The sequence below is a fragment of the Lutra lutra genome, chromosome 4 (assembly GCF_902655055.1).
Source record: "Lutra lutra chromosome 4, mLutLut1.2, whole genome shotgun sequence".
NCBI lineage: Eukaryota > Metazoa > Chordata > Mammalia > Carnivora > Mustelidae > Lutra > Lutra lutra.
In genome coordinates, this window is record NC_062281.1 from 100,223,620 (window position 1) to 100,238,203 (window position 14,584).

A 14,584-nucleotide genomic window follows, 5' to 3' on the forward strand; every position below is an offset into this window, starting at 1 on the left:
TTGTCAACAGCTTGACCCTCTATTCTAGAATCTGCTCAGGTCTCAAACTCCAACTGAGAACAACCATCTAATGTTGTCATGCCTGCTCTCTCTCCATCTGACTGTTTCTGAAGACCATCGGGGTTCTACAGGAGCGTGGAAGCCAGAACACTGATCCATCCGCCCCCCTTACCCCTTCTTTGCCTTCCTTCCTGAGCTGGTACCACATTTCCCCTAAAAGCTGAACCACTCAAGGTCTGTCCTGATTGACTTAAATGAATATAGTGGACCATTCCACCATCTCCGTTTTACCAACTTCCAAATAAACAGCCTGTGCTTCTCCTTAGCAACTCAAGCAACTAAGTCTCTACCTCTCCTGGGGCTACTCCCTTTCCTGCATCCTTGACAGCCATTGTTGACTGATCACAGCACTTGCTCCTGAGTCCCAGATCTGGGGTATAGATTCAGAGTCCTCCTCTGACAGAACCCCCCAGGCACGTGTGCTCCATCAATCAGAGTTGGCATGCCAGTTGAGACAGTCCTACTTACATCAATGACCTAATTGATTATATAGCGAATGTGTTTACTAGAAAAGCTCTGTCAAGTTTCAATTTCAACTCCCTTATGAAACCTCAAACTACAGTGGTCTCCAGTTACACTCCATCTACTCCAAGCTTTCTAGGCTAGAGGATCTGGGCTGTGGGCGAGGATCTGTTAGGAGTCTAATTTGACATAAGAACCGGAATAAGACTGCGAAGGTCAGACGGGCTTTCACTAGTATTGTCCACCTCCCATCTTTCTCTCATGCCAGACCCCACAGAAGTGTCTGGTGAGCTGGCTGGTCTCTAGACATAAAGAAGAGCACTTGAGAGGCTACAAAACGAATGACCAACTACCCCTAGAAAAACAACTCTCTGGGGAAGGCAGCAGTTGGAGACTCCTTCGATGTCTCAGAGCAGCAGCAAGGTTTCCAACTCGGCCTGAGCTGATGCAACCATCAGCAATGGAACCACGTACAGTAGAAGGACTGATATCTTTGGTCCGATAACAGGCTGCTCCAGTTTCTTCTCTCTCCTCCTCCCCCTCCTTCTCTTCCAAGCTGATCACATTTCCTCGGTGATTTTCATGCTTAGTCGGTAGGTCTTAGGGGACAAGTGTGAATTCCACAGGGATCTTGTCTGTATAAAGTACTCTGTACTAATGTTATCATCTGTCTTCCTTTCTCCCTTCCTGCCATGAACGTTTATTAAACACCTACTATGTGCTATGTGGCAAGCACCGCTATAGAAAAGAAAGCCCTTGAACTTGGACTGGAGCCACCAGGAGAGGCTATATATTAAACAAAGATAATGCCACTGCTCAGATCAGCAGAAAAATGCATTTCAAGTTGCTTCCTCTCATTTTTAGACCTCAAAAGAGCTATAACTGTGGCAGAAAACTGAGGGCCTGGAAGCTACAATGCAGGAAGTCCAGGGAATGCTACAAAATCATGAAGAGCCCCCACAGGGTAAACACAAGCCAGTTCTCAAATCCTGGATACTAAAAAGAGAGATGTGTGGAACACGTCTTAGCCTTGACTTATTGCCAGGGACTGTTTTAATTGTTATATAGTTATCCCCTAAGTCCCTAGTATATCACTATGAATTAAATACTCTATGGTCGTCACTTAAAAGATGAGAAATCGAGGTGTGAAGAGGTTAAAGGTCTTGCCCAAGGCAGCAGCTAAGAAGTGGTGGAGCTGGGATTTAAACTTGTATGGTCTCCTTGCAGAATTCTAAACTATCTGGAAAATGTACATTTAAATCAACAGAGTGCTAATTCATGGATCAGAGTGGGGTGGGATGGATCACTGAATGAGCTTTTTACCCCCAGACTTCCTAAAGTTAGAGACAGAAAGGTTTTGATAGATGGGAGCACAGAGTGCCTAGCATCCCCATCCCTCACACTTTGAAGGCAGGCTTCCGAAAGGACAGCCACACCCCCAGACCCACCCACATCTCCTAGAGTCCCCCTGACAGCAAACTGGTGCTCCAAGGCCTGACCTGAAGTTAAGTCTTCATGTTCTGGAGTGTCACACATGGAGAAGATCTGCATGGGTCCCTTTATGTACTTGCAAACTCTATTTCTGCCTGGAAAAACACATGATGTAACTGGTACCCAGAGCAGCAATGTCACTGCTCCTAGAAGCCCGAAGCCCTAACTTTTAGACTGCACTCTACCACCTACTGTCCCTTGATTAGGTTTTTTTTCACCCGTAAATATACATTCATTCAGCAAACCATTTTGAGCATTTCCACCCTGCCAAGCACCCAGCCCTAGGCTCTGAAACCACTAAGTGGAATTTAGTAGCTTCCCCTAAGGAACTCAGGATTTGCTGGTAGAGACAGACCAGGAAGGGGATCTTTCTGTTGCACTGTGCACTGCACCCTCCCAGGGCTCCTGAGAGCAAGGGAGGGGCCCATCTGCCCCTCCCCGCAGGGAATTTGTGAGCCAAAAAATGAGATCACACAGGGGAAAGCGCTTTGTAAACAGGAGAGGGTGAGAATGAGGTTCGTGGGGAGGGAGAGGGAGAAGATTTCAACCCAGATGCTGTCTGCCATGTTTTCAGACCTTGGGCAGGCAGGCAGCTGACCAAGCTAAGTGCCTGGCCTGGGGCTATGAGCCCGGGCATAGCCTCCCAGGCAGAGCCTCCTGGATGAGTGAGGACAAAGCCTGAAGCTCTGGCCTCATTATCCCAAAAGGCCAAGCCCAAACCTTATGCTACCCAGGCCAAGCTGCTCTGGGCTCTGTCCTGGCAGGAACCTAAACCTATGGATGTTATTTTGCTTGGAGCTAGAAGGTTTTGTCACCCCCACTCCCCACCTCACCCTGTTCCCTGACCTCTCCAGCGTCCCAGCTTGAACAGTGACAAAGGCTAGATCTTCCCCCCATTGCGTAGCTGGAGAAGCCGGATTTCCATGAATCCCTTTATATAAGGAGATGCTGAGAAACAGTGGCCAGAAGGGACGCCAGCTACTGTCGTTCGCTGTGTTGAAGCGCCACCTGGAGCCCAGTCCTAGATCAAACAAATGGGTAGGTGCGCTTTCCTGCCTGCCTCAGCAGGGGAAACAGGAGGAAAAGAGATGCTCAGGCAAGAAAATGGCAGAGGACCCCTAAGAGGACCCCATCAGTCCCTTCACCAGCTCCGCATCATTCACCGGTGAGACAGTAGAGAGCTGAAATGTCTCAGCTTTTCACTGAGACAGGCTATCCTCCAGGACCAGGGACCAGCATGTGACTGGCGCTGTTTCTCACAGATTCTAAAATCTGGATCCAAACAGCAAACATGCAAGAAAACCCTCCAGTTTGCCCTGCAGCCCGACCCCCCGTCCATCTGATCTCCTATCCCACACTTCAGACTCTCTGGCTAGCTTGGCAGAAGGGACTTTCAGTGGATGAGGTCTCCTTTGGGAGAGAGTTTGTTGGTTCTCCTTATATTTCTGGAATTGCCTGCTCTATACCAAGGAGGAACGCACATTTATTAAGAGCCATTTTTTCAGCAGTAGCTGGATGAGTCTATAAAGACATCAACAATAAGCCAATAGTTCAAAATCAGCATGGAGTTATTTTTGCCTAAAGAAAATCCAAGCCAGATGGTAGCAGAGGATCAAGAAAAGTAAGCCAAGCTCCCAAACTGAACAAGGATTTTTTTTTTTAATCATCCTACTTTAGGTTTTTCTGCTCAATCCTTTGCCAGACCAACAAGTTAGCGTCCTACCAACTGTGTTTATTGAACTCTTCAGTATCATTGGAAAACAAGATACATAAAGTATTTAAGCTCTCGTTGTCCATCAGAGCATTCTAGTCCACGCTGCTGGGGACAGCCGCTGTGCGCAGTATCCAAGGAGTACTCTCAGAGGCGACAATACGTCTTTGCCTGCAAGCAGCTGCTGGTCCCTCTTCAGACCAGCGACAATTCAAACAAGGGGCACCCTTGAGAGTAAACCCTGAGGAAACTTGGGGGGGACCAGAAAGGTGTTTGAATCTATTAAGAAGCTATTGCTGTCCCTCATGGGTAGCGTGCAGTCCACTGACCAGCCAAAGGGCCCAGAGGAAGTGAGGTTGCTATTTCCTTTAGCCATATTCAAGTAAGTCAGATTTACTGAAGCTGAAGGGTTTGCTTCTCCACAGTAGAAACAATTCCACCTGGTGCTCACAACAGTCTTGACATGAGACCTTGAGGTGAGTATGATCATTGCTGTCTTGCAAAGACAGAAGCAGAGGCCAAAAAAAGTTGAGTAATTTTCCTGTAAGCCAAGTAGCCAAGATTTGAACCAAGTGTTCTGCTTTCAGTTCTTCCAATGCCATCATCTACCATGGCATGAAGCCAACATATTAAGTACTGAAGAGAATATTCTGAAAAGCAATCCAGTTTGCCACAGATTATTGCAAGAATTCTTACACAAACATGAGAACTATGTTACAGGGTGGAATTTGTAGACCAATGAAGACCCCCATGGAGAAATAATGCTCACTGGAGGTCAGCTCACACAATGTACTTCCTGGGAGACTCAGAACTTCTCCAGTGAACAACAAAAAATTCTCCTTTGTCTCCCACTTCCTTCCTTTCATTTAAACCAGACAGGCTCTTCGTCCCCTCTAAAGTCCCATGCACGTATTTATAATTCTTCTTCTTCTGATAAAGTGAGTTCCCTCTCGGGAGAGTTAAGAACTGCTAAACAAGTGCAAGAAACAGGCACAACAGGGATAGTGATGAGGGTGGGTCTATGCCCCTGGAAAAACCACAGTGAAATTCAGAGCTGGAAGGGGCTGCTGAGAGCACCTGATAACAGTCCAAATTCTCTTTTGGCAGAAGACATTGAGACCCAGCAGTCAAGTGACTTCCCAAGATCATTTGAAGTGAGTGGCAGAGCCAGTCAGAATCCCAGTCCCACTGACTCCTACCTGAAGGCACTTTTCACTTAATCATCATTTAGGAGACAATGTCTTGTTTCTAAATAAAATCCAGCTAGCAATCCAGCTCTCCAGCACTATCCCTAAAAAGACTCTTTGGGGGCGGGGGGGGGGGGGGCGCCTGGTTGGCTCAGTGGGTTGAGCCTCTGCCTTCGGCTCAAATCGTGACCTCGGGGTCCTGGGATCGAGCCCCGCATGGGAGCCTGCTTCCCCCCTCTCTCTCTGCCTGCCTCTCTGACTACTTGTGGTCTCTCTCTCTCTCTCTCTCTGTCAAATAAATAAATAAAATATTAAAAAAAAAAAAAGACTCTTTGGGGAAACTATTGACATTCCCCATCTTGGGCTGTCCTAGATAGGGAAAGGAAGGAAAGAGTAAAGAAAGAAAGGGAAAAAGAAGAAGGAGCTTTCCATCCGGAGTCCCCATAACAATAAGTAACAGCAGCCAAAATTTACTGGGCACTGTGCTGGGCACTATGCTTAGCATTTTATATGTATTAGCTCATCTAATCTTCTCAACAACCATATCAGGTATGATTATTTCCACTTTACAGATGAGAAGAATACACCCCAAAGGACCTAAGGAAGCTGCTTAAGCTCCCACAACTGGTAAAAGTAAGGACTGGAGGGTAGTAGTCCAGCTCTGTTCTGTATTAAAGCCAGTACTCTGAATCACTGACTTTTAAAACCATATGGTAAGGCAGGGCCCAGGGATACCCAAATTAAATTTTGGCTAACCACAGAGAATCCTGATGCACTGGCCAACTATCCCTGCCAAAAACTGCAGCCCCCGCCTAGCTAAAAGGGGGGACTTCTACCCCAGTGGCAGATTTGGGACTTGAGTTTCTTCCTTTTTCTGCCCAGACTCTTTAACTGGGAGGCGGGGGAAGAGTAAGATGGGCAGGGAGGAAGGAAACATTCAAAACTGGAGGTTTTAGTAGGGACAGAAAGAAAACAGACAGGTTTGTTTTCTAAACCAAAGATATTCTAAAGGCCACACCCTGCCTTCAAGAGCTACAGAAGAAATTCGATGCCATTCTGAAAGTCTCCCACCACCTCAGCCACATTTCCCTAACAAGTCTTGCATCCTCTAGAACTTAAGACACAAGAAAAGGACTTCAGGTCAAAAGGAACCAGTCATTTCTCAACTGGATTTCTCTTATTTTTTTTTTTTTAAGATTTTATTTATTTGACAGACAGAGATCACAAGTAGGCAGAGAGGCAGGCAGGAGAGAGGAAGGGAAACAGGCTCCCCGCTGAGCAGAGAGCCCACTGCAGGGCTTGATCCCAGGACCCTGGAATCATGACCTGAGCCAAAGGCAGAGGCTTTAACCCACTGAGCCACCCAGGCACCCCTGGAATTCTTCTTTATAAAACCCCTTTCCCTGAGTGAAGAAAGTAACGTACCTGGCCAGCTCTCAGGGCTTCTCTAAATGGAGGCTGCCCAAAGGAAGGAGCACTGAGACTTTCCTTGGGGTAGATCAGGAGGTACTCTGCAAACTTCTTTCTTCACTGGGTATTAGTCTTTCGAGCTCAAGGGACCTTTAGGAAAAGTACACTTTTGGCAAGTGAGACAGGCAAGTAAGGTCTACAAAAGGTGTGAGAAAATGCCGATGCTTGAGGTGGAGTGGGCCCAGGAGGCAAAACTCCCGCCAACTGATGCATCACTTTTTCTCCAAATCTGCTATTTATTGCGATTTTGTGCTTCTCCAAAATTCTCAGCACCACACACTTGAATCTTAACCTTAAAAGTTCCTTTTCAGTGAAAGCATATCAGTGTGGTCCCCAAGCCACCCCCAGGTTACAGGTATAAAGAACAGGGCCCTGGATGCAGTAGGAATTTTCTGTTTGACAACAACAGTGTTTCTTCTCTGCACGGTTTCTGGCATAGAGCATATACTCATGCACTTGTCTCTAGAGCTTGCCCAAAAGTATAAATAATTCAAACTAGCCTCCATCACGGCCGACCTTAACCACATGCCTATTGTTTTTGAGACAGAGGAATTCGCATCGGCTTTGATGGCCCGTTTAAAAGGTACACAAAATTAAACTACTTGATCCAGCATATAACTCCAGAGCAATCAGTCATTCCACACACAGGATTCTACTTACAGATGTAAAAACCTGGTCTCTTTTGGGAGAAAAGAATAAAATAGCTGCCTGCCTCTCTGCCTACTTGTGATCTCTCTCTGTCAAATAAATAAATAAATAAATAATCTTAAAAAAAAAAAAAAGAAATAGGAGCTTAAAGGCACTTACTTTTGAATGCTCCAAACAGCCTGCTTCTTTGTTCCCAGATGCACTCAACTTGAGGGTACGCTGTAAACATGAGCGGCTTCTGGCGCTCTGGCAAGCATGGCTCAGAGCTGCCGTCGGTGAGGCTCGCGACGTACGTGCCGGGCGTCGGAACTACAAGCTTGCCGGCCAGGGTTTGTCAGTTTCATCTCCAGTTTCTCTACAGGGCTTTTCAGGCTAGAAAGCACCAACTGGGGCGGAAGACAACGTGGCTCAGTATACAGAACACGGGCTTTGGAGTACGTGGCTGCAGGCAAATCACGTAGCCTGTGTTCTAAGAAAATTCTGCCAACCTGGCTCGGTTGCTGAAGTCTGTGTTCGTCTGTTCGGGCTGTCATAACAAGATACCACAGATGGGGTGGCTTACACAACAGCTCTTTGCACAGTTCTAGAGGCTTGAAGTCCACAATCAGTATGCCAGCAGGCTTGATTACTTCGGAACTCTCCCCTGTTGGCCTGCAGAGGGCTGCCTTCTTGCTGTGTCCTCACATAGGCTTTCCTCTGTGAACATGCTGTCTGCTGATTAAATTTCTTCTTTAAGGACACCAGTCATATTGGATTAGGGCCCACCCTGGAGATCTCATTTTAACATCATTACCTCCCTAAGACATTATCCAGTCACATTCCGAGGTACTGGAGATTAGGGCTGCAACATCTGAATTCAGGGGACATCCAATTCAGACTGTAACAAAGACTAAGGGACAAAGGTGGTAAAAGTTCACATTCTTCCTATCTTTGGCATAAGGAAAAAACTTGTGCTTGGAAATCATAAAGCATTACTTTTGGGCATCTTGATGGCTTAGTCAGTTAAGCGTCTGCCTTCGGCTCAGGTCATGACCTTGGGGTCCTGGGATCTAGTCCTCCATCGGGCTCCCGGCTCAACGGGGAGCTTGCTTCTCCCTCTACCCTTCCGCCTGCTCATGCTCTCTCTCTCAAATAAATAAATATGTTTAAAAAAATAATAAAGCATTACTTCCAGCTCCTGGTTCTATTGCTTGCTAATTATATAAATTTGGGCAAGCGGGTTTTATCATCTGTACAATGGGTATAAGAGTATCTCCCTCAAAGGGATTGTTGTGAAGATCACATGCCTCGTGCTTAACATACGGGAAGGAGTAGGCAGAATATATCTGCTCTTACTGCATTATTTCATCTTAGCAATAATTGTGTACTAATGCTTCCTATTTGCCTCTTTTTGTCAAAGTGCTTTAGCAGCTAGCCTTGGTGATGACCGGTGAACCAAATAAACAAAGTGAGAAATTTCTTTCCTAGGGATTTCAAGAACCGTTTCTTGGTTGGCTGAATAAAGACAACAGCGGAGGTGGCAGCTGAAATTTCCCCAAGGGAGCCTTACCACAGCGATTACACAAGTCCACATCAGCCCCCAGCATCAGACCGTGTCCCTCCCAGTATGACAACCCATGCTCTTCCTCTTCCCTTCCCCTTGTGATGACGCATGCTCTTCCTCTCCCCCTTAACCTAGCTCATGACAGTCTCCCTTGTAATAAAAGTCACAGAGCTCTGGCCGAAAAACCGCAGGACTAGAAAACAAGCCACATGCTACCAAAAACTCCACCATGCAAGCGAGGAGCTTCAGGGCAGGGGTGGGTGGCTGAGCTGAAAAGGTGTTTTATTTTTTTTTTATTTTATTTTTTTTAGAGATTTTATTTATTTATTTGACAGACACATCGCAGGTAGGCAGAGAGGCAGGCAGAGAGAGAGAGAGGAGGAAGCAGGCTCCCCGCCGAGCAGAGAGCCTGATGCGGGGCTCGATCCCAGGACCCTGGGATCATGGCCTGAGCCGAAGGCAGAGGCTTTAACCCACTGAGCCATCCAGGCGCCCCTGAAAAGGTGTTTTAAATCATTGCTTCCAGTCAGGATGGCCTCAAGGGACAGAAGCCCGATTCTCCAAACCAGCAAGAATAAAAGGAACCTCCAGAAATGAGTAAGATGATCCCCATCATGACACATAACCATGTCATTACACGGTTACCACTCTTATGGTCTGCAGACCTGTGCCTATCCATAAACTATTTGCTGCTGGCCCATGACAAAGCACAGAAATCAAGAGTAACATTTAGAAACTTTAACAGCAGTTTGACAGTAATTTTATGTCTGTTAAATCTAAAATAAAAATTTTACGGCTGTACTTTGCCTTTTTATTTCATTTTTCTAGAAATTCATTCTCACTGTCCTTTACAAAAGCATTGGCGGAGGTGGGGGGGGGGAGCATTGGTCCACGGCCACAAGTCCGGCAGCAGACAGCTTCAGTGCTGGGTTACAAGTGTCTAAATAGCTGAGTGGGTACAAATCTCTCTCCTCATTCAGCAGGAGGTGGCTACTTGGGCTGTATCCCCCTCCAGATCAAAAATACAGTAAAACCATAGCACTTTTCTTCCTTCCACCCATAAGAAAATGATAGTCTGTTTTCTTATCAGGACTGTAACAAAAATCAGCTTCCAATATACAATCCAGTCCAAACTTCACCACAATGGAAGTCATCAATGTCCAGAGGGCTTTTTCTTCAAGCATTTCTGAAGACCACAGACACGATACTCTGTTCAGAACTAGAAGATATCAGTGGGGGAAATTCTGAATGTGAGACAGAAAATCTGGGTTCAAGTCCTGGCTTTACTGCCTAAAGGCTTTTTAACATTGTGTTAAGTGATCATCTCACTGAGCAGTTTCCTGAACTATAAAAAAATGGAGATTAAAATCATCTACCCAATCTATATCTTAGGAGGCTCAAATAGATAATGTCTGTGGAATGCGTCTCATAAAGTACATGATGGGGAAGGGATTGCAGGCCCAGCCAGAATAAAACAGGAGCTTCTGACAGTCTCAAAAGAAATAGTTCCAGGGGCACCTGGATGGCTCAGTCGGTTAAGGGTCTACCTTTGGCTCAGGCCGTGATCCTGGGGTCCTAGGATTAAGCCCTGAGTCAGTCTCCCTGCTCAGTGGGGAGTCTGCTTCTCCTTCTCTCTCTGTTGCTCTCCCACCTTGTGCTCTCATGCTCTGTCAAATAAAACCTTAAAAAAAAAGAAAGTCCCTAATATAGTAGAGTGAGAAAGTTGATCAGAATATTGACATTCTTCGAGTATTTTAATTTTCAATTAGAAAATGATGCCTTCAAATCTTTCCCTATTTAGAAAGCACTCTTATTTTCTAATGAACTATTAAGTTTGTTTGTTTCCATCCATACTGCCAGGCATCTAACACCACGGCAGACACGATGACAAGCAAAGGGCACACGGTGCAGGCCCTCAGGAAGCACAGGGCTGCAGGGTGTTTGGATGGCAGGCTCCAGACAGTATGTGACTCAAACACAGCAGGAACGAGAGAGGGGCCATAACTTGTACAACTCTTTGGCGACCCTCTCAAAGGACCACAAACTTAAAAATATACCACTTCACTCCTATACGTCAGGCGACAGAAAAACCAGAAAATCATAATGTATTTTAGCTTTATTGGAGACCTATTACAGTAGACAAACAAGTAGACAAACACATGCCTTATAAAATATACATTCTCGTGTGTGAGAAAATATAAATAGGTATTAGGAAAGGACCACACTGAAAAACAACTTGGCTTAGAACTCTCTTTCGATACATCTGGTATCAGGGCTACTCAGATTGACATCCTCTGATGGGAAGAAGAGGGAACAGGAAAGGGTAGAAACAGTCTCTCTATGGATCAAGAGGCCACTTTAAGTAGCCAAGAGATACACTCCAAGAGCACTTGACCACCTGATGATCAATTTCTCTTTCAAGACGGTTTAGTTGATAAAGGATCACTTTACTCTTTCTAATCTAAAAACAGGCTCAAATCAAGTTGTTTTTTCACCCTCACCCCACTCACTGGTGGAGATTATTGAGACCGCTAAGAAACACTCAACACACAACCTGAGGGGAGCAGGTCCAAATATTACTCTTCGCACACACATACCAACACATGCACACACGTGCAACACAGACACACACACGTCCCTACCTCTTATTACCCACAACATCTTCAGATGATTCATGGGCTTGCAGGTGTTGTTTTGTAAAGAGCAGCTTGTAATATATCTCTTAATTCAGAGCTTGTTATTTTCATCAACAAACCAGGCAGTTGTTCGGAAAAGGAAAAAAAAAATTAAGGCTAACTGATGTTGGTTGAGACAGCACTTTAAACAAAAAAGTTCTAAGTTAGAAGCAGAAAGGAAAAACATCTGCCAGACTGAACGGGGGAAGAGGACACGTCAGAGAAGAATGAGACATTCCTTGCAGGTTGCCAAAAATCTCAGCTCCACCTTGGAAGGCCCAACTACTTCACATTACCTCTGCAATCAGCATTAAGAAGCAAACTCAAAAATGGAGCACACAGCATGAAATGGCAGTAAATTTACCTCTGTTGCTCCATTACCTCCTGGTATTCCTGTGAATATTAAAATGATTGGAAAGGCTCCAACCCCCTTGGGTAAAATACTGGGTGTAAAGCCGAACACCGCAATTCCAACCCCATTCCAACTGGAGTCCTGCTGATAAGAAGAAACAGGCATAAAAAATTAGAGTAGGGGCGCCTGGGTGGCCCAGTGGGTTAAAGCCTCTGCCTTGGGTTCAGGTCATGATCCCAGAGTCTTGGGATCGAGCCCCACATTGGGCTCTCTGCTTGGCAGAGAGCCTGCTTTCCTTCCTCTCTCTCTGCCTGCCTCTCTGCCTACTTGTGATCTCTGTCTGTCAAATATATAAATAAAAAATTTAAAAAAAAAAGAGTAAAAAGGAGGGTCATAATACATTATATAGGCTCTTAAAGTTTTTATTATGGTAATGCCATTTCTGTTACTAACTAGTTATAGATTTCTTCAGAAGCATAAGCCCAGACTTTCATGTTTTTAGCCATTAACAGGAAAGTCTCCTTTTGTCAACCAAAAACCAAAACTCTTGAACTGAAAAAAATTTAAGTGCTCTATACTTACTGTATATAAAGGATTTTGAAAGGAGAAGTTTTAAGACTGTCAGATTGCTTCTGGAAAATTCCAATGATAAAACTGAAAGAGACCTGAAAGTCATCTTGTCCATATTCCATTCTAAGTGCAGAAATTTCTTCAACGCTATTAACAGACGATTATCTGGCTTCCACTGTGACTTTTCCCACAAAACACAGATTATTCCAATTATTGGGCAAACCTAATTGTAGAGAATTAGTTTACAGAGAATTACTAGCAAGTGTTTATTGTACCTCCCTGTTAACTTCTGCCCCACAGAATGGGAGCAGACATGACCTCTGTCCTCAAGAATAAAAACAGTGAATTTAATCCTAATTCATGGCAATACTTCAAGGTATTAAAGACATTTATCATATCTCCCATCTCTTAGGAAAATGGATAGGAGTCTAAGTTGCTAGACATCTTAATGTTGCTTTTACAACCCCACAATGGGCAGTGTGAAGGCAACTATTTTTAAATAGGAAAGTTACCTTTCAGAAAAATACACATAAAACTCTCGGAGTGGCACATTAGAGGATTCCTGATACTTCGTATCCCACAGAGTAACTTGCACAACTAGGGAGAGCAATTTAGAAGCTGCTGAATGACAGAAACCCAATGGCTTATATAGAGACCACGTGCCAGTGCAGAGTTAAAGGAAGATGCTATTTCTTCTTCCAAGTAAGACTTGAAGAATCAGTGTAAAAGGGGCACAACTTAAGAGAACTAATATATCTCTACTGATATAAGGTGGTAACTGGATGAGGGGCAGAGAGTATTTCTCCTGGCATTTCAGTTTGCCTTGCTTAACAACAATCCTGATTAAAAGAGGCATTAGGCAGACATCACACTACAGGGAAGGAACACTGATGAGCCACTAACCCTGTTTACGGTAGACGGATAAATCACTGCTTGGTAAAAAACATATGCAATTAACAAAAAATTTCAGGAAGCCCTTCTCCTAAGATTAGAATTTATTAAATTTATTATTTTTTTAAAACCAGTTTTGTTAAACTTCACGTTTAAACAAATTCTTGACTAGTTACTTAGTTACTTTGGCAAGCTAGGAGCATGTGGGAAGGCGTCTCACCATTGGTGCTGACGGAAGGGAGAACCTGGCCATTCAGGAGACCAGACTCTGACAGTCCTAAGAGGAAGAGGACCACCATATTCTAAGTTTTCTACAACACTGGTTCGCACCCTGGTTTTCAGTCCTGTCACCCATAAGAGCTGATACTCACCTGCAGCCTCGCTCCAACTACCCCTTTTCACTCAAGAGAAGTCTGTCAGAATTTGAGTGAGAGTATCAGATAGTTACAGGATCACCTGCATGAATGAAGACATCTGAAAGGTAAGGGAGTCACAAACTAGCTACAGATCAGCTGCATCGCGCCTCTCAACTGATTCCATGCTCTGGCGCGGCAGCACTGGCATTCAGACCCGCTGCCCCAGAGCGCAACTGGTGGTTTCCACTGAGTCAACAGTCTTCCTTTACTGAGCCAGTTTCAAAGCAGAAGAGCTCTTCTCACAAATACATCTTACACCGTCCCTCCTGCGAAGGAGGAAGTGAATCTGGCTCAAGTCAGAGTAAGCAGCATCACTCTTGTTACACTAACAAATGTTTCATGAAAGCAGCTTTGTATTAGAGTAGCAAAATCCTCCCTGGTCCTTGAAGGGATCACAAATTCACAGAACGTTACAGCTGGAAAGGGCTTTGGAGCATCTAGGAGAATGCCCTCATTTCAGAAATGAGAAAATCAGGCTGCGAAGCAGACACCTGCCCCTAACTGCACAGCCAATAAGGGGCAGAGCTAGGAACAAAATCAGGTCTCCTGATTCTACATCAGCCCTGTACAGATTAAAGTACAACCTAGTAAGGAAGAAGGGGAATCACAAATTGAAAGGATGGGAAAACAGTGATATTTAAGAAGTTCGAAGTAAAAATGAACAGAGGCTGACAGTTCAAAAAAGGAAACAGAATGGCTTGGTGGTACAAAACTGTTAGAGACACTACTGACTATGGGAGGAAAAAACTAGGACTGAGAACTAGATGTAATTCAACTTTCTGGCAAAATATGAGTTTAGAACCCTTGAAATGCACAATAACTTCGAAATAGATATTTTCATTTAAGTGATGGAAGTTATCCAGCATGTAACTAGTACTCACTAGACTGAGAGGACAGAATCTGACAGCCTAGGTAAGGATATCTGAAAGCACAAAGCAAAAAAGAACTTTAGTTCATTACATTCCATTATAAAGTCCTTTGTTCTCATAAAGCTTTTTGCAATCAAAAATTCAAGAGAACTGGGGTGCCTCGGTGGCTCAGTGGGTTAAAGCCTCTGCCTTCGGCCCAGGTCATGATCCCAGGGTCCTGGGATCAAGCCCCACATCGG

At 44.8% G+C, this 14,584-nt stretch overlaps 1 protein-coding gene across 1 annotated transcript in view; it reads right to left on the bottom strand.

The window, feature by feature from the left end:
* Positions 1-7,807, bottom strand: part of MAGI3 (membrane associated guanylate kinase, WW and PDZ domain containing 3) — a 445,211-nt gene extending 437,404 nt beyond the window's left edge. The window contains exon 1 of the mRNA XM_047726841.1: positions 7,189-7,807. Coding sequence (XP_047582797.1) covers positions 7,189-7,258 — 70 coding nt within the window. The 5' untranslated portion in view covers positions 7,259-7,807. The remainder of the gene's footprint in view (positions 1-7,188) is intronic.
* Positions 7,808-14,584: the final 6,777 nt, after the last annotated feature.